A 26,617-nucleotide genomic window follows, 5' to 3' on the forward strand; every position below is an offset into this window, starting at 1 on the left:
TTTACTTCTGACTACTAATGTGAAAGTCTGCCATGGAAATAAATTGTTCATTGTTTTGAATTACAGTTAAAAATAGGGTATCTAACACTGCAGAGAAAAGTTCTTACCAAGTTACTGGTATAAATATTACCATTAGTGACAAATGTAGAAACTATTGCAATAAAATTTGAATCATATAAAGTATATTTTGGTAACTACTGACCTCAGAAAGGTACGACTCTACTTTTCTGCTGGGAAGCAGTTCATCCTCTTCTCGATTTAAGTTACTTCCTATACCTTTGTGGGAAATTCTCAAGTCACTGCCATTACCCAATCTACTTTGCAGATGGCTCCCATTCTGAGCCCATGTTGTGGTTAAATTTCCATTTTTAATGCTATCACCAATCAATGATTTTGAACAAAAGTGTTCTCTGAGCAGCTCAGTTGTGCCTTCTGCTAACCTTTCATCGGATCTGCAGAAAGAAAATAAAAACAACAGTGACTAGTCTATAAATTTCCAATAAACTACTTAACTCAAAGGCACCAGGTGAAAGTTGGCTTTGACAAAAATGTATAATAATTGATTTAATATTGTTTAAAATCTCTGAATTTGTCTCATATTAATAACCAAAAGTCAGTACAGTGGACTCTGGTTTATTGCGGCAGCCACTTATTTCAAATAATTCTTAAAGAACCAAGAAATTAGCCAGGATTACCTTTGTTTATTTGGGACAACCCACTTAACTGGGACAGGAGATTGTTGCCAATTTCTAAGTAGCCTCACTTGCGTGCGCTTAAGTGGTTGTTAAACACTGCACCTTGCTTAGAGTGAACAGTTGTGTGTTTGTGTTCAAAAATCAGTGATTTTTGTCACTGATTGTTGTGTAAAACAAGACAATTCAGAATTGCTTTACTTACTGCAGTTTCATGCTTTCTGGCTTGGAGATGCCAGAAATGGCCAGGAGTAAAAATGAAACAAAGTCACTACTTAAACAAGTTAGGAACCACGAAGAACTTGAACATTCATCTTGAACGTTACAATAGAAATGGAGGTCTGGAAGATGCAATCGCCAAAAGCATTGCATGAAGGCAGTCCATTCTCTGCACTGGGTGTCTGTTGATTTCTGTTCACTTACAGTCAATCAAAAGAACATGGCAGCGTACACTGGATGAATTCCTCCACCGATAACTAAGGCTACGTCACACTAGACTGGATAATTTTGAAAACGCCGGTTTCGCATAAAAACAATAGGCGTCCACACCAAGCGTTTTTGAAAATATCTCTGTCCACATTGAAACAGAGATTTGGGTGAATCTCCTCCTACTGCGCAAGCGCAGGACACATCTACCGAAAACAAGCGACATGATTGGTGTCGAATCTCGCCGTGAAAGATGGTGCGCATTTGTTCAGTTATAGACTAGAAAAACTTAAACGAGGGACAGCTGTTGGCTCACGCACAGGAGGACTTAACACTAAAAAAAAATACTGGAGCGTACAGAGGCAACCGACAGGGAGTTCAAGGACAGTATGACCCGGCTGACGACGAACATTGAAAAACTGACTAACTGTTGCATTAATAAAGCCCCTTGTTAAATGTAAAAAACATGTCTGCATCAGTATTATCTTGTATTTCCATACAATGTTACATTAGGCTGTTACACATCTATTGTCAAAGAAGTACTTGCATAAATAGGTAAACCACCTTCATACGAGCAAGGACAGAAAACAGCAAAGTGAGTACAGTATACTTATTTATTCAGTAAGTTATGGGTCAAAGTATTTGGTGAGTACATTTCTAACTCTTCTGGTTTCAGTCTCGTTGCTGTCTGTTCTGAAATTGTTAGGTTGCGTTCAAGAAAACAATGAAATGGCGCGCTGCCGCCTGCATCTGTTCCGGCATGTCATGACAGTGTTTTTAGATTTCTCCGGTTATCCCGTCCACACTGCTCCGGCCAATCCGGCGTCTTCAAAATTACACACCCTGGAGAGCGTTTTAGAAAAGCTCAGTTTTCGGTGGACTAAAACGCCGTTTTAGTGTGGACGGAGGGTCTAAACGAAGAGAAAAAGCTTTGGTTACGGATTTATCCGGTGTAGTGTGGACATTGCCTAAAAGAAACTAATACACAGTTTTATAGTATTGTAATAGTATTGGTAGTGTTCTAATCTGTTTTCTATTTCATTTAAATCCATAAATTGTTACTCATTTAAATGGTGGTTTGTCTATTTTTTTAATATAACTTTTTAACAATTTCTGTGCATCTTTGGCTAACTGGGGCAGCCACTTAATTAGGCCAAAATGTGTCCCTATTAACCAGAATCCACTGTATTTGTAATCATTATGGAAATAATGAGCATGTATAGATGGTGGGTATACCTCCTCATTTCTGTGCTGTAAAGCTAAACAAGGGAATTTGTTACTATTTGGAACAGACTGCACTAGTTTTTCTTTTCCTGTGTTAGTTTTGAATGAATTTCAAACTTTAATTTTATCTTCCTGAAACACTGTAGGGAATATTGGAGATACAGCTGAACTAGGTCATCCAACTGTGTTGTGCTGCATTAAACTTTGAAAAATATTAGATGAAAATCTGAACAATTCCAAGAAACACTTTAACTCTTTGTAAACTTGCAGCATGTAAGGTGCCCGTACACATTAAGTACTGTAGATTTATTAAATGTTTGTTAATAGCAGTTATATTCTTACACCTCAGAGTCGTTAGGTGTTTGTTAATAGCCTCAGGATTTGGTAGCATCAGAACAAAAGACCAAAGAATTTATCTCTCTCTGCGTCTCTCTCAATGCTTCAGATTAAGGTTATATCCACACTACGCTGGATAAATCTGTAACCGAAGCTTTTTGTCTTCATTTTTACCCTCCGTCCACACTAAAACGGCGTTTTCATCTCCTGAAACTGGAGCTTTTTGAAAACGCTGTCAGACGGCAGCGCGCTATTTCATTGTTTTCTTGAATGCAACCTAACAATTTCAGAACAGACGACGAGACTGAAGCCAGACGAGTTAGAAATGTACTCACCAAATACTTTGACCCATAACTTACTGAATAAATAAGTATACTGTACTCACTTTGCTGTTTTCTGTCCTTGCTCGTATGAAGGTGGTTTACCTATTTATGCAAGTACTTCTTTGTCAATAGATGTGTAACAGCCTAATGTAACATTGTATGGAAATACAAGATAACACCGATGAAGACATGTTTTACACATTTAACAAGGTGCTTTATTAATGCAACAGAGTTAGTCAGTTTTTCAATGTTCGTCGTCAGCTGGGTCAATCTGTCCGTGAACTCCCTGTCAGTTACCGCCGTACGTTCCAGTATTTGTTTTTTTTTATTTTTAAAGTTCTCCTGCGAGACAGCCAACAGCTGTCCGTCGTTTTAGATAGATAGATAGATAGATAGATACTTTATTCATCCCCATGGGGAAATTCAACTTTTTTCCAATGTCCCATACACTTGTTGTAGCAAAACTAATTACATACAATACTTAACTCAGTAAAAAAAATATGATATGCATCTAAATCACTATCTCAAAAAGCATTAATAATAGCTTTTAAAAAGTTCTAAGTCCTGGCGGTAGAATTGTAAAGCCTAATGGCATTGGGGAGTATTGACCTCTTCATCCTGTCTGAGGAGCATTGCATCGACAGTAACCTGTCGCTGAAACTGCTTCTCTGTCTCTGGATGGTGCTATGTAGAGGATGTTCAGAGTTATCCATAATTGACCGTAGCCTACTCAGCGCCCTTCGCTCAGCTACCGATGTTAAACTCTCCAGTACTTTGCCCACGACAGAGCCCGCCTTCCTTACCAGCTTATTAAGACGTGAGGCGTCCCTCTTCTTAATGCTTCCTCCCCAACACGCCACCACAAAGAAGAGGGCGCTCTCCACAACTGACCTATAGAACATCTTCAGCATCTCACTACAGACATTGAATGACGCCAACCTTCTTAGGAAGTACAGTAGACTCTGTGCCTTCCTGCACAAGGCATCTGTGTTGGCAGTCCAGTCTAGCTTCTCGTCTAACTGTACTCCCAGATACTTGTAGGTCTTAACCTGCTCCACACATTCTCCATTAATGATCACTGGCTCCATATGAGGCCTAGATCTCCTAAAGTCCACCACCACCATCTCCTTGGTCTTGGTGATATTGAGATGCAGGTAGTTTGAGTTGCACCATATCACAAAGTCCTGTATCAGTTTCCTATACTCCTCCTCCTGACTGTAAGGTTTTCTAGTCTGTAACTACACAAATGCACAATTTTACGGCGAGATTCAACACCAAACATGTCGCTTGTTTTCGGTAGATGTGTCCTGTGCATGCGCAGCAGGAGGAAATTCGCTGAAATCTCCATTTCAGTGTGGATAGAGATATTCTCAAAAACGCATAGTGTGGACACCTATCATTTTTACGCGAAACCGGTGTTTTCAAAATTATAAGGTCTAGTGTGGATGTAGCCTAAGGCACCTATCACTCAGTTCTTGGGACTTCCCCCTAGGTGTCTAGGATGGACACAGGGTGATTTCGCCAGTCAGAATTTGGAGCTCCCCCGACAACGGTGACAATCAAATGGCAGCTGAGAATCATGAGCCGTGAAATCTTTTAACTTACTACGCAGTATTTAGAGAGGTTTATTTGTGCTTTCTGTTTTATGATAGTAAATTAGGCTCAAGTTATTTTGAAGTTATTACCACATTTCCTGGACATTCAAATTGGTTTGGGTCTTTTAGGTTTCATCAGCGCAGCCTATTACACAAACCTACTGTTTAGAGTGTAGAACCCAAAATGTAAAATTTCACTCATGACCTTGCAGCTTTTAAGTTGACATCACTTTAAGTAAACATTAAAGTCTTAGAATTCATTTATAATCACAAATAAAAGAAATATAGGAAGGTCTATTCTACTACAGTTTGCAATTACAGAATATGTTAATTGCATAAACACTGCTGCAGAACATCTCAGCATATTTTTATTTACTTATTATTATTTAATTATTTATGGTTTTATATTGCTATATTTCTACACTATTCTTGGTTGGTGCGACTGTAACGAAACCCAATTTCCTTCGGGATCGATAAAGTATGTCAGTCTGTCTGTCTGTTTTTATTAATCAATGAATGCCTGCTTCCCCTCTTCTGAGGGTGAACGAGCAGTCTTCGGGGTGCTGCAAGTCTGTGTCTTTGCTGTTGCTTTGCTGCATGTTTGAGTGCTCGGTGGTGGGTGCCAAAGCTTTTTCTTCTGCTGGTGGGGGGAGGGGGGATCGTTGCTTTGCTGCTAGTTACGCACGGGGGGGTGGAGCTGGGGAAGGACTTTGGGGTTCTAACATTTAACTGTTATTCATTCTTTGGGGGCACTCTGTTTTTGTGGGTGGTCGCAAAGAAAAAGCATTTCAGGATGTATATTGTATACATTTCTCTGACATTAAATATACCTTTGAAACCTTTGTTTCCTTTTATCATCTTGCTGATGAGTGCTTAGTTTTCATTACCCTTTTGTATAGCAGCATCTGTTAATAATCATGATCAAAGTTATCCAATTAATTCAATACCATTTGTAGATGTTATATGATCAAACCTGAAGGAGTATATCAAACCACAATAAGCAACTAGTAACCACGGGTACTCAAATACGTTTTTGATATTTAGCAAGACTGGAATACTGGATAATAGTGCATTGTCCATATTAACACAGAGGGGGCATTTCATTATCCAGTTATCTATACAAACTGTAGTTCTACTTGGATTTCCGTTTAAAAATTATTCAGGGATTAAAAACAACATGGATTATAAAAAATGTATAATCCATGTTGTTTTTAATCCCTGAATAATTTGCTCAAGATAGTTCAACATCATATATTGCATATTTACGTGTTTGAACCATCAAGGTCTAGGGAAAACAATCTTTCAAAAATCTTACCCATTAAGCTGTGCTGCAAAGGATTTACATGGTTTAGATTGCTGTGAATGCAACTCTTTGTTTCTTTCAATTTCCTTCTCTGCAGATTCTTTAAGATTCAGACTCCCCTGTTGGGAAGTTCTTTCATTCAGCTTCCATTCTAGGTCTCTATTTCTCTGTTCCAGTTCATTTCCAGATGCAAACTCATTTGAAGCTTTTGCATCCTCCAAAGTTTCATTGGAGGTTTGATGAATCTTAACATAGAAAAGTGGACAATTAAGTATTACATTGTAATAAAAATTTTCTGGAAATGATTGGTCATTTAATACTGAAACCGAAGATATGGAGTACTTAAGTTATCAGTAATCACATTCTAAGGCTATTTTACAGCAGTGAATTACTTGTCTGTGGCTGGTTGTGGTCATGTCCACAGCTTGACATGCCTAAGTGTACAAAAGCCAACTTTACTCACTAACTCTCAAGGCCAGTTTATGTCTGCAGATAAATTTGAAAAAATTTATTTTTTAATTTATTCAGCTGTAATCTTGATACTGATAAGCTCCATTCTTTATCACATGACATTTTATTGAGTTCAAAGTTCAATGCAAATTTATTATCAATGTACATGTATGTCATCATATAAAACCTTGAGATTCATTTTCTTGCGGGCATACTCAGTAACTCCAAGAACTATAATAGAATCAATGAAAGACCACACCCAACAGGATGGACAAGCAATCAAATTACAAAAGATAACAAACTGCAAATACAAAAAAGAAAAAGATAAATAATAAACCTTTCCCATAGGAAATAAATAAATAAGCAATAAATATCAAAAACATGGCACAGAGTCCCTGAGAGTTATTCCTTAGGTTGTGGGAATAGCTTAGTGATTTTGAGATTGAGAGAAGTTGGTCCACCGGTTGAGGGGTAATAACTGTTGCTGAACCTGGTGGTGTGAGCCCTGCGGCTCATTTACCTTCTTGATGGCAACAGTGAGAAGAGAGCGCGACCTGGGCAGTGGGGATCCCTGATGGTGAATGCTACTTTCCTGCAACAGTGCTCTGTGTAGAATGTACTCAATGGGAGAGCTTTACCTATGTTGGACTGGGCTATATTCAGTCATTTTTATGGATTTTCCATTCGGCATTAGTATTTCCATACCAGCCAATCAATATCCTCTCCATTTAACATCTATGGAAGTTTGTCAACATTTTTAATCTCATACTGAAGTCTTGTAACTTCTAAGGAAAGCGCTACTGTGCTTTTTTTGTAATTGCAATTATGTGCTGGGCCCAGGACAGATCCTCTGAAATGATAACACAGAGGAATTCAAAGTTGATGACTATCTTCACCTTTGATCCCCTGATGAGGACTTGCTCATGGACCTCCAGTTTCCTCCTCCTGGTCCATAATTAGCTCCTTGTCAAGACCATAACATATAGGAGCAGAATTAGGCCCATCAAGTATGCTCCACCATTTTATCATGGCTGATCCAATTTTCCTCTCAGCCCCAATCTCCTGCCTTCTCCCTGTATCCCTCCATGCCCTGACTAATCAAGCTTGCTAACATTGAGCGAGAGATTGTTGTTATGGCACCACTCAGTCAGTTAACCAAAATATTATAGAAATCTTATTTCTTTTCTTGGAATTTGTTTACTGTGATTGAATATTGAGCAGCAGGCTTTAGTTCTATTCGTGCGAAAATCTATGCCAAGGAAATAGCTTTGTGTCACAGAAAAAAAAATAGGGTATCTAACACTACAGAGAAAAATTCTTACTAAGTTATAGGTATTAATGTTCCCATTAGTGACAAATGTAGAACTAGTGCAATAAAATTTGAATCATATCAGGATAGTATGTTCAGGAGGGAAACAACATTTGAACATAAGTAGTATATTTTGGTAACTACTGACCTTAGAGGGGTATGAATCTACTTTTCTGTAAGGAGACAGTTCATCCACTTCTGGATTTAAGTTACTTCCTATACCTTTGTGGGATATTTCCAAATCACTGTCATCACCCAATCTACTTTGTAGATGGCTCCCATTCTGCACATATGTTGTGGTTAAACTTTTATTTTCATTGCTATCACCAATCAATGATTTTGAACGAAAATGTTCTTTAATCAGCCCACTTGTGGCTTCTGCCAACCTTTCATTTGATCTGCAGAAAGAAAATAGAGGAAACAGTGACTAATATGTAAATTTCTAATATGCTACTTAACTCACAGGCTCCATGTGTAAGTTGGCTTTGACATTAGCTATTCATTCATTAACACAATATCTCTCATATTGACAGCTAGAAGTCAATACAGTGGATTCCGGTTAATTGGGGCAGCCGTTTATTTTGTACAATTCTTAAAGAACAAAAGCCAATCAAGAAATTAGTAGGGTTCCCTTCATTTACTTGGGACACTACTTAATTGGTACCAGAGATTGCTGCCAAACTGTTTCTAATTTGTGTCACCCATGTGCAACTGCATGGCCGTTAAGTCTCTACACTGTGCTTAGAGTGAACTGTCAAGTGTTTGTATTCAAAAAGCAGTGATTTTTGTCACAGTGGTAGCAAGAAATATGAGGGATGATTGATAAGTCTGTGGCCTAAGGTAGAAGGAATCAATTATAGAAAACCTAGCACATTTATTTTTCAACATAGTCCCCTACTACATGTACACACTTAGTCCAGTGGTTGTGGAGCATACAGATCCCTTCTTTGTAGAAGTGGTCCACAGCAGGGGTGATTGATAAGTTCGTGGCCCAAGGTAGAAGGAGATGAGTTATACAGCTCTCGTTACATGCACGTGCAGTTTAACTTTTTGAGTGAAAATGCAGAAAGTTTGAAGTTAGTAACTCATCTCCTTCTACCTTAGGTCACAATCTTATCAATCACCCCCTGCTGTGGACCACTTCTGGAGGTCCAAGACGCCGACTTCTACAAAGAAGGGATCCGTATGCTCCACGACCGCTGGACTAAGTGTGTAAATGTAGGAAAAATAAAAGTGCTAAGGTTTCTAAAATTGACTCCTTCTACCTTAGGCCACAAACTTATCAATCACCCCTTGTATGTAGTAGGACAATTCAGAACTGCTTTGCTCACTGCAGTTTCATGTATTCTAGCTTAGAGATGAAAATGAAACGATTTCACTACTTCAAGTTAGAAAATTAATCAATATTAAATTAATTACAAAGAATTTGAAGGTATCAACATTCATCTTGAAAGTTACAATAAAAATGAAGATTTGGAAGATGCAATCACCGAAAACATTGTATGAAGGTAGTCCATTTCTAGACTGGATGTTTTTGTTGATTTTGTTCAGTCAATCAAAAGAACATGGCAGTGTACACTGGATGGATTCCTCCATCAATAACTATTAGAAACTAATACAGTTTTATAGTACTCTAGTAGTATTGGTAGTGTTCTAGCTTGTTCTGTATTTCATTTCAATACATAAATTGTTACTCAGTTAAATGGTAGTTCGTCTTTTTTTATACCTTTTTAACTATTTCGATATTTCTTCGGATAAATGGGACAGCCACTTAATTAGGCCAAAATGTACTTGTCCCAATGCATCCCAATTGACGAGAATCCACTGTATTTGTAATAATCATGGAAATAATGAGCGTGCATGGATGGTGAGCATATCTCATCATTGCTGTGCTGAGGCACTTAATTAAAGTTAAATAAGAGAATTTGTTGCCACTTAGAACAGCCTGCACTAGTTTTTCTTTCCCTGTGTTAGATAGGAATTAATTTCAAACTTTAATTCTGATCTTCCTTAAACACTGCGGGGAATATTGAAGATATAACTGAACTAGGTCATCCAACCTACTTTTTAAGACTATAGAGTCCATAATGTAAAAATTCACTCATGACCTGGCAGCTTTTAATCTGAAATCACTTTCAGCAAACATTAAAGTTTCAGAATTCATTTATAGTCACAAATAAAAGAAACATAGGAAGGTCTATTCTACTAGTTTGCAATTACAGAATATGCTAATTGCATAAACACTGCTGCAGAGCATCTCAGGATATATATTTTTTGAAATCAAGGAATGCTTACTTTCCCTCTTTCTGACTTAGTTTCTTTTTATCATCTTGCTGATAAGTGCTTAGTTTTTATAGACTTTTTGTACAGCAGCTGCTGCTAATAAATCATGATCAAAGTTATCCAATTAATTCAACACCATTTGTAGCTGTTATGTGATCAGACCTGAAGGAGTATATTAAAACACAATAAACATCTAGTAACTACAGGTACTCAAATACGTTTTTGATGTTTAGCAAAGGCCCGAATACTGGACAATTGTGCATATTTACACAGAGATTCCATTATCCAGTTATCTATACAAACCGTAGTTTTACTTGGATATCTGTTTAAAAACAAAACAAAAAATCCTTGCTGTTTTTAACCCCTTAATAATTTGCTCAGGGAAAATAATCTTTCAAAAATCTTACCCATTAAGTTGTGCTGCAATGGATTTACATGGTTTAGATTGTAGTGAATACAATTCTTTGTTTCTTTCAATTTCCTTCTCTGCAGATTCTTTAAGTCTCAGAGTCTCTTGTTGTGAAGTTCTAAGCTTATTCAGCTCCCATTCTAGGTCTCTGCTTCTCTGTTCCAGTTCACTTCTAGATGCAAATTCATTTGAAGCTTTCATTTCCTCCAAAGTTTCACTGGAGGCTTGAAGGATCTTAACAGAGGAGTGAACAATTAAATATTACATCGTAACAAAGTTTCTGGAAATGGTTGGTCATTTAACACTAAAACAGAAGACACTGAGTACTTAAGTTATCAGTAATCAGATTCTGAGGCTACTTTACACCAGTGGATCACTTGTTTGTGGTAAAAATATATTTAGGTAGCTCTAGTGACTTCAAATATTGCTTTGAAGTCCTTCTGTCTTATTTTGCTATGTGTTTTGCACAAGAGGTATTGTTTGTGAATTGCACTCATGTTTTTTTATAGTTTAAGCTTCAACAGTGTTCATGTTTACCATGAATAGTATTAACTCTCAGATCTAGAAATTATTCTTCCACTGGACCTTTGATTTAAATACTGTACCATGAATTTCAGTTCTCTTCAATGTGCAAAATAACATTAAGATACATGAATCAAGAAACATCTTTTCCACAATGTTTCATATTGGAAAAGTAGCACTAATCTGACAAATTGCATTTTGACCGAGACCATTCATTGCAGGTGGGTGGCAAATTTGAGTCAACGGACTGGGAAACACAAGACAATTATTTTTCCATGCTACTGAGCTCAATAAACTAAAGTAACCAACACTGAATTCGATGTGAAGGGTGATATGTTTGGCATAGACTTCCATCTTCCTTTGACGTTTAAAAGAGAAAGGAAAAGTAAAGCAAGATGTCATAAAAATATCTCCAACATTAATAGTCAAAGATATTAAATGCCAAAGAAATGAAATTCCATATCTGGAAAAGCTAATACTCGGTACTAAAGTAGTTTAACACAATTAAAACTTATTGAGTAGAACACAGTACGGGCCCTTCTGCCCATGTTGTTGTGCTGGCTTTTTAACTTACTCTAAGATCAAACTGAGCTTTTAAAAATGATACTAATCCATTTATTTCTACCATCAACCTGGCACTCTTTGTGTAAAAAAACTACCTCTGATTCCCTCGCACCCCCCCCCCCCCCAACGCTTTTCTCAAATTACCTTAAAACTACTCCCATTTGTATTAGCCATTTCTGCCCTAGGATAGACCATCTGGCTATTCACTTGATCTGTGCCTCTTATTCTGTATACCTCCATCAAGTTACCTCTCAACCTCTCTCACTCCAAAAACAAAACCCTAGATTGCTCAACCTATCCTCATAAGACTTGCTCTCTAAATCACGGCTGTAAATCAACTCTGCACCCTCTCTAAAGTTTCCATATCCTTCTTATAATGAGGTGACTAGAACTGAACATTGTTCAATATACCTTCATGAAATAGCAATTGTGACATACTTACCATCGAACAATTCATGCAGGAGCAATTATGCTCACTAGAGGTTGCTGTCCAATTTATTAGCCTCAGCATTGTTTACAAAGTAAATTCTAGTCTACAAATGTATTTGTTAGTGTTTATAGTAACACAAATTCAATTTCCATACATCACAAAGATTTCCCAATCAACTGTATTATAATTATTCATTGCAGACTTTCATAATTTTTTTATAATTAGACAGGTTAAACATTAAATACTAGGCACCTGTTCATTTCCCATGAATTATTTATGTTCAAACTTAAATGGTATGGTATCTTACTTTCAAAAATGTATTAACTTCTTCCAGTTTTTGCATTACTTCCTTCCGAGCTTGTTTCTCCATTTTCTTCTTGTAGCTTTCCAAGTAACTGCTGTCTCTCCTTTGAGTTTCAGCCTGAGTTTTCAGGTGCAACATTTCCTCCTCTAGCTGCTGTTTCCTTTGCTCAAGATTATCATGACTCTTTTGTAGAAAATGCATTGCCTTGATTTGTTCTTCATTTGTCGATTCCAAATGCATGCACTTTGCAGATTCTCTTTCAAGTTGACTGGACAATTCATAAATCTTAGTAAGACAGAGAGATAAATTAAAATATTAAAGTTCAAAACAGCTTCTGGATTATCAGCATATAAATTGCATCCAGATTCTTTTTTGTATTCTTACATTGATTAGAAATGTAAGCTATTTTACTGAAAAATTAAGATTTTATTTGGTGGTACTTAACAAGAATACATTTTTGTGAAGGGAAAGCTTGTTTCTCTCACCCCAGATACTCTTCTCATTGAGAATAGAAACAGGCATCATTTATATGAAAAAGCATCTTAATGTCTGAATTTCTAGGCACACCAAACCACAAGGATGGTTAATACTTCAAAGGTACACTTGTAACAAAATAATAGTGACATTATGGTAGAATGAAAAAGAAAGGCAGAATAGAATTTTGGAGAACATATTTCAACTTTGGAAAAAATGAATAATGATAATAATGTGCGTGGGGAAGAAGACACTGTAAGATCTAAAAGTTTCAGGTTAATCAAACATTAAAAAAATCAAAAATCTTAAAAATAGTGGCAAGAGACTAAAATATATAGTATTGATGTTACATCTATACTTTGGGTTTTCAAATTACAAAAAATCTTTCAATAGCAGTAGAAAAGTTGCAGTACACATCACTACCTTGTGTGCATAAATACAGAAGCAATCTAGAATAACAAGTGTGGTTTTGTTTATGAAAACAGATTAGAACTCTTTGCTCCTCTGGAACATTAATGGTTGGGTCAAATAGATGGCCTGTCATTTCCATTAAGTTAAATAAAAACTTCTTTTAGAACCAGAATGAGCAAGATTTTGAAAACAGTATTGATGCCTCACCCTGTTGTTTTATTCTAACAGTAAAATGTGCTACATGCTTACAAGGACTTTGTCAATCCACATTTGATTTTATTGGTAAAAAGGACAACTTGGAGTGATTCATGTTTGTGTTCAATTTCATATGGAAAAACGGCACTGCTTCCTCCTGGCCTGGGACTCACTGGAGGAATTTTGGGCAATTAAGAACAATAAGTGCAGGCCTTCCCAGTGCTGAAACATAAGGGCATTGGAAAATAATAAGGTAATTTGACCCATTCCATTATGGCTGATTTATTATCCCTCTAAACCCCATTGTCACACCTTCTTCCCATAACATTTGATGTTGTGATCAATCAAGAGCATATCAACCTCCGCCTTACCCAATGCCTCAGTCTGCACACCAGTCTTTGGCGACAGATTCCACAGATTCACCGCCCTTTAGCTAAAGAATTTTTTCCTTATCTCTGTTCTAAATGGATGCCATCAATTCTGGGCTGTAACCTCTGCTCCTAGACTCCCCAAATAAAGGAAACATCCACTATATCTGGGCCTTTTAATATTCAATGAGATCCTCCCAAATTTTATAAACAACAAGTACAGTCCCAGATCCATCAAATGCTCCTTATATGTTAACCCTTTCTTTCCTTGGATGATTTTCGTGAACCTCCTGTGGACCCTCTCCAACGCTAGCACACCATTTCTTAAATAAGGGGCCCAAAACTGCTCACAATACTACCAAGTGCAGTCTCACCAATGCCTTATAAGACCTCAGCATTACATCCTTACTTTTGTATTCTTGTCCTCTCAAAATGAATGTGAACGTTGCATTTGCTTTCCTTACCATTAACTAAACTTGTAAGTTAACCTTTTGGGAATCTTACATGGGAACTCCCAAGTCCACTTGTACCACTGAGTTTTTAGTTTTCTCCCCATTTAGAAAATAGTCCATGCCTTTACTCCTTGTGTCAAAGTGCATGACCATGCACTTCCATACACTATATTCTATCCGCTGCTATTTTGCCCTATTCACCAAGTCCTTCTGCAGACACCCTTCTTCTTCAACACTGCTTGCCCTTCCGTCTATCCTTGTATCATCTGTAAAACTTCGCCACAAACCCATCACTTCCTTCATCCAAGCCACTGACAGATATCATGTAAAGAAGTGGTCCCAACGCTGACTCCTGTGCCAACACTAGGCCCTCTTTATTCCTGCTCTTTGCTGCCAATCAGCAATCTTCTATCCATGCTGGTACCTTTCCTGTAATACCATGGGCTTTTAACTTGTTAAAACAGCCTCACGTGCAGCACATTGTCAAAGACCTTCTGAAAATCTGAATATACAACATCCACCAACTCCTTTGTCTATCGTGCCTGTTATTTCTTCAAGGAATTCCAACAGATTTGCCTGAAAAGATTTCCCCTTTAGAAAATCATGCTTTGGCCTACTTTATTGTATGCCTCCAAGTACACCAAAACTTCTGCCTTAATAATAAACTCCAACATCTTTCTAATCACTGAAGTCAGGCTAAGTGGCTTATAATTTTATCTTTCTTCTGCCTCCCTCCCTTCTTAAAGAGTGGAGTGACATTTGCAATCTTCCTGTCCTCAGGAACCATTCCAGAATTTAGTGATTCTTGAAAGATCACTACTGATGCCTCCACAATCTCCTCAGACAGCTCTTTCAAAACCTGGGGTGTAGTCTAGCTGGTCGAAGTGACTTATCTATATTCAGACCTTTCAGCTTCCCAAGCACCTTCTCCTTAGTAATCACAACTATACTCACTTCTGCTCTACTGACAAGTCTGACATTTCTGGTATTCTGCTAATGTCTTTCACATTAAAGATTGCGCAAAACATTTATTAAGCTTGTCTGCAACTTCTTTATCTCTCACTACTACCTCTCCAGTATCATTTTCAAGAATCAATAGTCTCTGGCATGGTTCCGGAGGACTGAAAAATTTCAAATGTCATTCCACTGTTTAAGAAAGGAGGAAGGCATCAGAAAGGAAATTAGAGACTGGTTAGCCGATCTCAGTGGTTGGGAAGATGTTGGAGTCAATTGTTAAGGATGAGGTTATGGAGTACCTGGTGACACAGAACAAGATAGGACAAAGTCAGCATGGTTTCCTTAAGGGAAAATCTTGCCTGATGAACCTGTTGGAATTCTTTGAGGGATATTACAAGGATAAAGGGGATTCAGTTGATGTTGTATATTTGTATCTTCAGAAGGCCTTTAACAAGGTGCCATACACGAGGTTGCTTACCAAGTTAAGAGCCCATGGTATTACAGTAAAGTTACTAGCATGGTTAGAACATTGATTTATTGGTAGGAGGCAGCAAGTGGGAATAAAATAATCCTTTTCTGGTTGGCTGCCAGTGACTAGTGCTGTTCTGCAGGGGTTGGTGTTGAGACTGCTTCTTTTTATGCTGCAAGGATATGGGTCTCTGTTGGGTTCAGGGGTAACCCATCTTTTTTGTACAAGTCATACCTTCCCCAGAAGAGACACAAGGATCTAGAAATCTGAGACCTTGCCCCTGCACCAAGGCACAGGCTGCAATCCAGAGGTAACTACCCAGGAGGTCGTGCTTTTCAGCTTTCTACCCAAATCCCTTTATTCTCTCTAAAACTTCCTCCCTTTTCGTATCTACGTTATTGGTACTAATATGTAACATGGCTTCTGGCTGTTCACCATTCCCTTCTGAACATCCTGAATCCAATCTGAGACATCATTGACTGACCCTTGCACCTGAGAGGCAACAAACATACCATCTTTAATGTCCACAGAATCTGCTTTCTGCTCCTCCAGTTATGGAATCTCTTATCGTTACTGAGTTTCTCTTCATCCGCCTTCTCTTTTGAGCCACAGAGACAGACTCAGTGCACAGTGCCAGATACCTGGTTGCTACAGCTTTATCCTGATAAGTTCCATTGCCCACCCCAACAGCATCCAAAGTGGTATATTTGTTATAAAGGGGAACAACCACAGGGGTACTCTGCATTGGCTGCTGATTCCATTTTCCTCTTCTGTTGGTCACCCAGGTGCCTACCTCCTGCAACTTAGGGGTGACTACCTTCCTGAAGCTCCTATCTACTACCTCCTCATTTTCTGCTAAGAATCTAAGATCATCCAAATGCAGCTCCAGTTGTTTAAGTGTCTCTATTATGCTGGAGCTTGGTGCACATCATGCAGATGTGGTTACCATGGAGGCAGGAGGTCTCCCAGACTTCCTTCAGCTCACACAAAGAACATACCACTACCTCTGGACCCATTCTCAGTGCACAAGTTAAGTACTAACAGAAAAACATACTTACTATAAAATTACTTAGAACCTGCACCTGTACTTGCCTAAGCCTGACACTGGCCCACTCACACAGTGGCTGCACTGCTTATCTCTCTTCTTTTGATTGGTCCCGTGCTGTTTGCAGCTGTCAAGGAGCATTAAGTATCCAAGCTCTTTTTAAACCTCACACTGTATCATCAACAAATTACCTCCCCGTGCTGTTTGCAGCCTGTCAAAAAGAGCCGAACGAACTGAGCTCTTTTTAAACCTTGTGCTGCGCCACCAATGAAATGACTGCAGCCTGCTGATGAATAAGCAAAAGTGTGACTGCGCTATGACTCAAAGCTACAGTGATTTGCAGAATTGAAGTGATGCATTAAAAACATCTAGAAAAGACATCATCGACAGACCCGACATGCAAACCGACCTCACCTTCCTCTTTAGTGTGCTAACAATGTCTGCTGTTTCATTTTGCTCATGGTCCAGTTCTTCACTTCCGTTGATATGGGAGTCAACCAGTCGAACTTCATTTTGTTTCAGCTTCTTCTTGGCAGTCTTCAAGAGTGTTCTCATTCTGTATAATAAATATGATCGTGCCTGTAGTTGTAGGCTTAATTTGATTTTACATGCTTCTTAACACATCCTTCACTACTATGATTTCTGTCTTCAAGGCAGAAATAATATGCCAAAAAAATAAAAAATTAGATTTCACGGATATAAAAATGAATGCAGAGAACAATCACAAAGTAGTACAACAGGAAATAACTAGGAAGAAAAAGACAGTTGTTAACAGACATTTTCATTTCCATACTAAAATAATATATATTTTTTAACTTTAGGTGATTTTTACCATTTAATTAATGGTACCACTTATCAACAAAAGCTCACTTAAAAGATTTGGTTTAGCATCTAAAAGCCAATTAATACCTTGAACAATAACTTAGTTGGGAAAGCATTTTTAGTACTTTTGAAAGCTCTTAACCAACTTTGATATACATTAAGAAGTCTGTTTTCTAATACACGGATCTCAGAAAATTTTGGAAGTTGATTTCTGCAAAGTTCGTTTTCCATGGAAACTTAATAGGCTGATCATAGATTGGTATATTCAATTAGCTAATTGTTATTTACATTAATAGAGAGAAGTTCATGTTTAACTAATGATGGATACAAGATTTCAGGAGAATTGGGGATAGAGTGGAGGTGGATAGAAGGAGTATCAACATCTGTAGTAAGTTTGGCAGAGGGCAAATCTGGAGTTTGATATAGAAAGGATGATTATAATGTAAATTGATACAGTAGATGATTCCTGTTTTTTGTTTGTTGTGAAGTTGGGTAGCCTCTGCTTCTAAACACAGTTAGAAGTGAAGATTAAAAGGAAGTATGTTGATGCTGTCCAATTGACAAAAATAATGAACAAACAGATAGCATACAGATGTCAGAAGTCGTGACACAGAAAAAAACAGTTGAAAATTCTCCAAAGAAAGCTGGGGAATTAATTGAGCTCATTAATTTACAAAGTAATCAAAATCTGCAGATGCTGGAAATATTCAACAGGACAGAATGCATTATTTGGAAGAGAAACAGATAACATTTCAGGTTGAAGACCCTGGTTAGATCTGGGGTGGAGACAAAAGAAATTCATTAAGTTGCAGGGGGCATGAGGTAGGCTTAATAAGCTTCATAACTTTATATTTAGATAGATAGATAGATAGATAGATAGATACTTTATTCATCCCCATGGGGAAATTCAACTTTTTTTTTTCCAATGTCCCATACACTTGTTGTAGCAAAACTAATTACATACAATACTTAACTCAGTAAAAAATATGATATGCATCTAAATCACTATCTCAAAAAGCATTAATAATAGCTTTTAAAAAGTTCTTAAGTCCTGGCGGTTGAATTGTAAAGCCTAATGGCATTGGGGAGCATTGACCTCTTCATCCTGTCTGAGGAGCATTGCATCGATAGTAACCTGTCGCTGAAACTGCTTCTCTGTCTCTGGATGGTGCTATGTAGAGGATGTTCAGAGTTTTCCATAATTGACCGTAGCCTACTCAGCGCCCTTCGCTCAGCTACCGATGTTAAACTCTCCAGCACTTTGCCCACAACACAGCCCGCCTTCCTTACCAGCTTATTAAGATGTGAGGCGTCCCTCTTCTTAATGCTTCCTCCCCAACACGCCACCCCAAAGAAGAGGGCGCTCTCCACAACTGACCTATAGAACATCTTCAGCATCTCACTACAGACATTGAATGACGCCAACCTTCTAAGGAAGTACAGTCGACTCTGTGCCTTCCTGCACAAGGCATCTGTGTTGGCAGTCCAGTCTAGCTTCTCGTCTAACTGTACTCCCAGATACTTGTAGGTCTTAACCTGCTCCACACATTCTCCATTAATGATCACTGGCTCCACATGAGGCCTAGATCTCCTAAAGATCTAATTATGAGCTAATTAACTTAACTTTTCTTTTGTTTCCAACCCCCAAAGGTCACCCCAATTTTATATTTAAAAGGGGTAAGGAATTGTTGCTGTTTCAGACCCAGAATGCATCAGGTGTCTCATTTATTCACTTAGCATGTTATTTTTCCTCCTGACCTCTCTACTTCCTTTGCAATGTTATTCGTTTATGGCTAATACTTTGGATAATATTCCTGTTTAATAAATTAATCTCCCTTTTGATCTTTCTCACATTTTTTTGCTCTCCTTGATCTTTTAATTGGAAAATATTGAATGGTGTTGAAGGGCTTCAGACTTCAGTTGTGATGTGAAAGGATTTGAAAATGTGCACCTGTTGTGGCTGCTGGGCACTCCCAGTCTTCCTAGGATCAATAATGGTCTAAGATTAACAGCATCAAAATGGTAACCAAGAGATGGGGCAATGTTGGATGCCATGAAAGTGGACAGGGATTTCATAGTGGTTGTAGTGTGTTGAATAGTGACATTGAGTGAGTGATTTGGCCTTTAGGGTTTGGTAAGTATGGACTGAGTGAGTAGGTCCTTGGTTATAGGGGAAAGGGTGTTAGCCAGATATCAAGAGTTGGAGTGAAGTTTTGGCTATGTATGAGATCAGACCTGGATAAGGAGTTAGGGATGGAAATCACTTCCAGTATAGTGTCAGCTAAGCATGCTAATTTGTCTGGAAGTGATCACCAAAATAAATTAATCCTACAGAAAAAAAAATAGCATGCCAAATGTCAGCCAAGTACAGTGTTATGAGTGATGAACAGACCTGATGGTCAATGGGGTGCAGAGTTAACCATTCCTAACCCCCCTCCTGAGAACTACGAACTATTGCTGTTGCTATGCTGCTCATGAGAGAGAGAGATGAAACACAGGCAAGAACATCTGCTACAGATAAGAGGGGGAGAGAGACTGTTGATTTACTGTATTTTGACTCTTCCTGGATTATTTACCTTCCACTACAAGGACTTTACTTTGCTCATTAACATTCCTCAGGAGATAGCAGGAGTGGCCTGATTTGATGGACACGGTCATTCAGAGTTGATGGATAGCTGAGACCCCGTGAGTGGGGATAAAAGACAGGTCTGGAGAGACACCCTTCAGACACACCAGTGGACACTGACTGAGTGTTGGGAACCCACAGAAAGGTGGGGGCTTCGGAGACCGAATCAGGAGATCGGTCAGTAAAGCTCACAGTGTTACAGCAGGGCCGGTGGGGACGTGTGTGTGTGCCCACTCATGCTAGAGTGACGAGTCCACCACAGAAGAACGGTCTAGCTGAAGACCAGAGGGGTCATAACTAAATGGCCACAACGATATGATGGATTAAGAAAGCAACGGAAGGTTTGCCTGCTGTAACTGTTACATCTCGCTCGCTCTCTCTCTCTCTCTCTCTCTCTAACGATTTCAACACAACAACCATAACCACCTCAGCATTTAATGAACTGAACTCTATACTTACATATGACAATTAATTTACCCCTAGACATCGATAGAGCTTGTTTATTATTGATTATTATTATTCCTGCACTTTTAGGTTTATTACTGCTAACTTGTTTTATATGTATATTTGCATTTTTTGATATTGTATTGTGTTGTTTACTAATAAACACCTTTAGTTTGGTACCACCAGACTCCAACGGATTCTTCTTTCTCTGCTGGTCAGACACCCAGTTACGGGGTACGTAACAACAGTAATCAGTGCAAAGACTGAATGGACCTCATTGAAGTTCTGGTTAATTAAGTGTTGCAGTGGCTAGTGTGAGGTTTATTGGTCCACACTGGATTTCAGTGTGCTACAAAATATTAGGATGTGATATAATATAAAGGCCCCTAACTTTTAGCCTTTGGAACAGTGTATCAGTTTCTACATGAATTCTTTCTTCCCCAAATGGCTTCCATTACTTCTGCACTTACTTACTCTGCAAGCTATCTATTCTGAATCTTTGTCTAAATTATACTCGTTCAGTATTTTCTAATCTCTTTCTACAATTGCTCCAAATGGGCATAATGCTTTACCTCACCAGGGATCCCCGGCTGGGGTTCAATTCTTGCTGCTGTCTCTAAGTAGTCTGTAGTTCTTCCCGTGACTGCATGGGAGTCCTCCCAATTCCAAAAACATACAAGTCAGGGTTAGTACGTTGTGGGCATGCTATGTTGGTGCTTTAAGATTTAAGATTGTTTTATATCACTTTCAGTACCCAAGTGTAAAGGAGAATGAAATAATTATTACTTTGGATCCGATACAGCACAAATAAAAACAGTAAGATAAAGAACACAATAATAATTAAAAAACAATAAATATAAATACATAAGATAGCTTATACATCTAAAGTGATGCTAGGTGCAGGAGGTGACTAGCAGAAAATGATTAAGTAGTGGGTGGTTGGGTGGGTGGTTGGGTGGGATAGTGAGTGGAGGTGTTGATGGGTTTTACTGCTGAGGGAAAGTAATAGTTTTTGAGTTTGGTGATCCTGGCGTGGATGCTATGTAGTCTCTTCCCTGATGGAAGAGAGGAAAACAGTTCATGAGCAAGGTGGGTGGGGTTCTTCATGATGATACAGGTGTCCCCCCCACCTTTACAAGGGTAGAGTGTTCCTATGAAACCTTTCTGAAGCTGAAATGGCATGAAGTGAAGAACCATTAATCTATAACCATGTAACTATTACAGCACGGAAACAGGCCATCTCGGCTCTTCGAGTCCGTGCCGAACGCTTTCTCTCACCTAATCCCACTGACCCACACTCAGCCCATAACCCTCCATTCCTTTCCTGTCCATATACCTATCCAATTTTGCTTTAAATGACAATACCGAATCTGCCTCTACTTTTGCCCCCTAAGTCTCAACTCATGTCCTCTTGTTTGAATCTCCCCTACTCTCAATGGAAAAAGCCTATCCATGTCAACGCTATCTATCCCCCTCATAATTTTAAATACCTCTATCAAGTCCCCCCTCAACCTTCTACGCTCCAAAGAATAAAGACCTAACTTGTTCAATCTTTCCCTGTAACTTAGGTGCTGAAACCCAGGTAACATTCTAGTAAATCTTCTCTGTATTCTATTTTGTTGACAGCTTTCCTATAATTCGGTGACCAGAACTGTACACAATATTCCAAATTCGGCCTTACCAATGCCTTGTACAATTTTAACATTACATCCCAACTCCTATACTCAATGCTCTGATTTATAAAGGCCAACATACCAAAAGCTTTCTTCACCACCCTATCCACATGAGATTCCACCATCAGGGAACTATGCACCATTATTCCTAGATCACTCTGTTCTACTGCATTCTTCAATGCCCAACCATTTACCATGTATGTCCTATTTGGATTATTCCAACCAAAATGTAGCAATTCACACTTAACAGCATTAAACTCCACCTGCCATCGCTCAGCCCACTCTTCTAACTGACCTAAATCTCTCTGCAAACTTTGAAAACCTACTTCATTATCCACAACACCACCTACCTTAATATCATCTGCATACTTACTAATCCAATTTACCACCTCATCATCCAGCTCGCTAATGTATATGACAAACAACACTGGACCCAGTACAGATCCCTGAGGCACATCACTAGTTACCGGCCTCCAACCTGACAAACAGTTATCCACCACTACTCTCTGGCATCTCCCATCCAGCCACTGTTGAATCCATTTTACTACTTCAATATTAATACCTAACGATTGAACCTTCCTAACTAACCTTCCGTGCGGAACCTTGTCAAGTGCCTTACTGAAGTCCATATAGACAACATCCACTGCTTCACCTTCGTCAACTTTCCTCGTAACCTTTTCAAAAAATTCAGTAAGATTTGTCAAACATGACCTTACACGCACAAATCCATGTTGACTGTTCCTAATCAGACCCTGTCTATCCAGATAATTATATATACCATCTCTAAGAATACTTTCCATTAATTTACCCACCACTGACATCAAACTGACAGGCCTGTAATTGCTAGGTTTACTCTTAGAACCCTTTTTAAACAATGGAACCACATGAGCAATACGCCAATCCTCCGGCACCATCCCCGTTTCTAATGACATTTGAAATATTTCTGTCAGAGCCCCAGCTATTTCTACACTAACTTCCCTCAAGGTCCTAGGGAATATCCTGTCAGGACCCAGAGATTTATCCACTTTTATGTTCCTTAAAAGCGCCAGTATTTCCTCCTTTTTAATCGTCATAACTTTATACGGGAAAAATTTTCGTAAAAGCAAAAATCCTCTTTGTAATGTGAAAACAGGTTACTAATATAGGTCTTTTGTAAAAGTGGTGTAAAGCCAATATTCGTAAAGCGGGGGACACCTGTACTTGCAGGTTGCCCCTGCACACCCTCAGACTGTGTTGATTGTTAATTCAAAAGGTACATTTCACTGTATATTTCGATATACATGACTGTGCAAAAGTTTTAGGCACATAAAAATAGCTAGGGTGCCTAAGATTTTGCACAATACTATATTTGTTGAAATGGGGCAGTGAATGAGTTTGTAAATCTAGTGGGAGCACAGGATATGGGGAATGGCAAGGGTGGAGCATGGCGGGAAGGATGTAGGACAGGTGGCAGATAAGGTGTGCCAGGGATTGGGGGGGATGGGGATGGGGTGGCACCCAGTCCTGAGACACCAGACAAGCTCATTTGATTCTGAAACAATTGGTTTATTGATCATTACAGAACATCTCTCTGGTGCCACCCGTTCCCTCCGCTCTACCTTCGCCGTTTCACAACCATGATTCCCCTCTTCATGATTCCTTCCTACAACAGAGACCCATATCGGAATCAGTGGAGATGCGTCTCTACTAAAGGCGCACCTTCCCTCTCCGAGTCTGCAGGTCACTCTCGGGAAAGGTGTAGCATCTGCTTAGCCGCACCCACCCCCCTCCCCAATCAGGGTCATGAGAGCAAGTGGTGGATGGCTGTATGAGCAGCGGGTGCACATCACAAGTTCTGGTTATGCGACCACTGATGCCAGGCAGACACTCTCTGAAGAGCATTGACAACGGCTGGGGTCACTCATCTTGTAAAGACACTGCCCAGATGAAGACAATGACAAAGCACTTATGTAGAAAAATTTGGCAGGAATGATTATGGTTATGAGACCATAATCATCTAGTCATAATAACACAGCACATAATGACGACGATGATCAGAATCAGGTTCATCATCACTCACATGTTATGAAATTAGTTCTTTTTAAAAAACGGCAGCAGTACAATGCAATAGATAAGATTTACTGCAGTGCTGTGCTAATGTCTTAAGTATATACATGTCTAAAACTTTTGCACAATACTGTACGTGTAACAAATTAAGCCAATCTTAATCTTTATTTTTGTAAACTGAATTACATTGTTACCTGGATGTTATTTAGATGGTGTCCTATGGTCTATTTCATTTCTTATATCCATGTCCAACACTGATTTGTTCCTTGTTGGACTGGATCCTTGGAGACATAATTGATTGAAATGATTTTTGGGAAGTTTAAGTAGCTGGTTAAATATCATCCACTTTGGAAATTAAGCTGAGGAACTTGAGTAGAGATTTGAAAAAAAAACTATTTCTTGAAAGCATGGGAAAACATGATAGAAACCAATAATACTAGAATGGGATGTTATGTGCAAGCTTAATAGCCTCGATGAGAGAGATTTAGTACAAAAGTTAATATCCTACCGGTATAATTCTCTTTGGAGTTCACTGTTTCTTTCTATTTCTTGATCCAGTCTAGTTTCAACTGATTGGTTATTCTTTACAAGCTTCTTTACTCGTTTCTTTTCAAGTTCAACCTTTTTGTTTAAAAAGTATTTTTTAGACTCAAGAACTAAAGATACACATGAACAGTCAATTAGACAATAAAGATATGTAAATAGTATAAATACTACAAATACCCTTAGAATCTTGATATTTTTGTTACAAACATTTGTAATGTGTTTTACTGTAAACTTTTTTTAATCACTTGATTGCAATAGTGCCTGAAGTCAAGGCCAAATTATTTTGATGTTAATATTAACCTGACCATTAATGAATAGGGTTATTAAAGAAGCTAAAAAAACATCTGATGTATAACCTATAAATAAAATATACAAATAATTTTATACAAATTTCCAAATGATTATTATTTCTGGTTTTCACAATACCAAATGCTTATTACTTTGTTAATATAAATCTCCTTAGTCCAGATTTTTATCATCTGTAGGTGGATACTATATTTACATTTTCCCAGTTTTCCCAAGCAGCCTTTGCACAGGAATTATTAGAAATCCAAAATAGTGCAAAGCTCTTTAGAATCTGGGATAAGGAACAAAAATATAGAATTGAAGTAGAATATGTAAAGTACAATTGTATAGCTAAAATTAAACTAGGAGAAAGGAATTGGGATTTTGAAAGCTATAGCACTGTTTTATATTAAATTTCCAAGAATAATTACATGAGTTCTAAACTTATAAAAGTTAATTTTCATTGAATTTGCTGGGCAGTAATGAAGGGTTACCATGCTATTTAAAATTCCCATGCTATTTGGTTTGGATAAATTATAAACATTTTGGCAGATTTTTGTATCCATCACATAAACAAACAATGTTTTTATAACCAAAGTCTCTGATGAACAGGATAAGCAACTCACCAACTTCCATATTTTACCACACATATGGAACCATTAGAAGCTGTAGTGCAATTTACTGCAAGATGAACCAATATTTTGACATGTCTCTTATAATAAAAATATCCTTAGTATTTGTAGATGTTTCCAATCTTTAAATTTATTAGTGTTTCTATGGATTATTTTTTCTTGTAAACATGTATTATACTGCTAATGTTAATGATGTGGTTGTTGAAAAGCATAACTTTAAATCATTTTGTTTTGTCTGCAGTCAATCTGTTTTATTCAAACTACAATCTATTCTAGAAAATTGCTGCTAAAAATAATAAATACAAAATGAAACATTACAAAAGAATAAAATTTGTAATTGGAATTAGAAATATAAGAAAACTATTTTTGAAAATAGTTTGATCCTGATCTTTTGATCAAAAACACAACCATTCAGACCCAAAGTATTAAACTATACAGAATATACGTAGGATTTGCTATGGAACAGTTGCACTCAGATAATGAGCCATATAATTTTTCTTGTTTAAGAATGGTTTCTCTAGAAAGTGCACAGGATTGAATTCGAGCATTTAAATTCTTAATAAATAACTCAAAATATGATAAAGTTGAATTATTATTCATGTAATTATTGCAGGCGGGTGTGGTGGTGAGCGAGTGTTCAGTGCTGTCTATCAGCCTCTGGCTCGCCACTGCCGGAGGTGCCTGCATATGATGGTCTCTGGCTCTCACTCACTGCTTCCCCTGGGGAAGTCCTTGACCTTTCTTTCCCTCAATGCTGTCAGTGGATGGGGACTGCAGCAAGGCTTAATCCAAGCGGATTGTAGATTAGGACTCTATTCAAATAGTTTTTATGATGTGTTCTAGTTCTAGTTGCTCTTTTTTGTTACTACTTTTTGGGCAATTTTGGAATTGGGGTGGCCTGTAGTTAATGAGCACTGATCTGAATAATACTGATGATCTTGTGTTTTATAATTTGTCTTTTTCGCTCACTTTTTTGTTGCCGTTTGCATGATTTTTTTTGCA

General features: G+C 38.1%; 1 protein-coding gene across 1 annotated transcript in view; it reads right to left on the reverse strand.

The window, feature by feature from the left end:
- ankrd26 (ankyrin repeat domain containing 26) overlaps positions 1-26,617 on the reverse strand; it is a 131,197-nt gene that overhangs the window by 4,743 nt on the left and 99,837 nt on the right. Inside the window, exons 32-38 of the mRNA XM_073059530.1 lie at positions 24,661-24,773; positions 16,956-17,097; positions 12,174-12,455; positions 10,349-10,584; positions 7,807-8,056; positions 5,912-6,144; positions 203-452 (exon numbers count right to left, since the gene is read on the reverse strand). Coding sequence (XP_072915631.1) covers positions 203-452; positions 5,912-6,144; positions 7,807-8,056; positions 10,349-10,584; positions 12,174-12,455; positions 16,956-17,097; positions 24,661-24,773 — 1,506 coding nt within the window. The remainder of the gene's footprint in view (positions 1-202; positions 453-5,911; positions 6,145-7,806; positions 8,057-10,348; positions 10,585-12,173; positions 12,456-16,955; positions 17,098-24,660; positions 24,774-26,617) is intronic.

The sequence above is a fragment of the Hemitrygon akajei genome, chromosome 10 (assembly GCF_048418815.1).
Source record: "Hemitrygon akajei chromosome 10, sHemAka1.3, whole genome shotgun sequence".
Taxonomy (NCBI): domain Eukaryota; kingdom Metazoa; phylum Chordata; class Chondrichthyes; order Myliobatiformes; family Dasyatidae; genus Hemitrygon; species Hemitrygon akajei.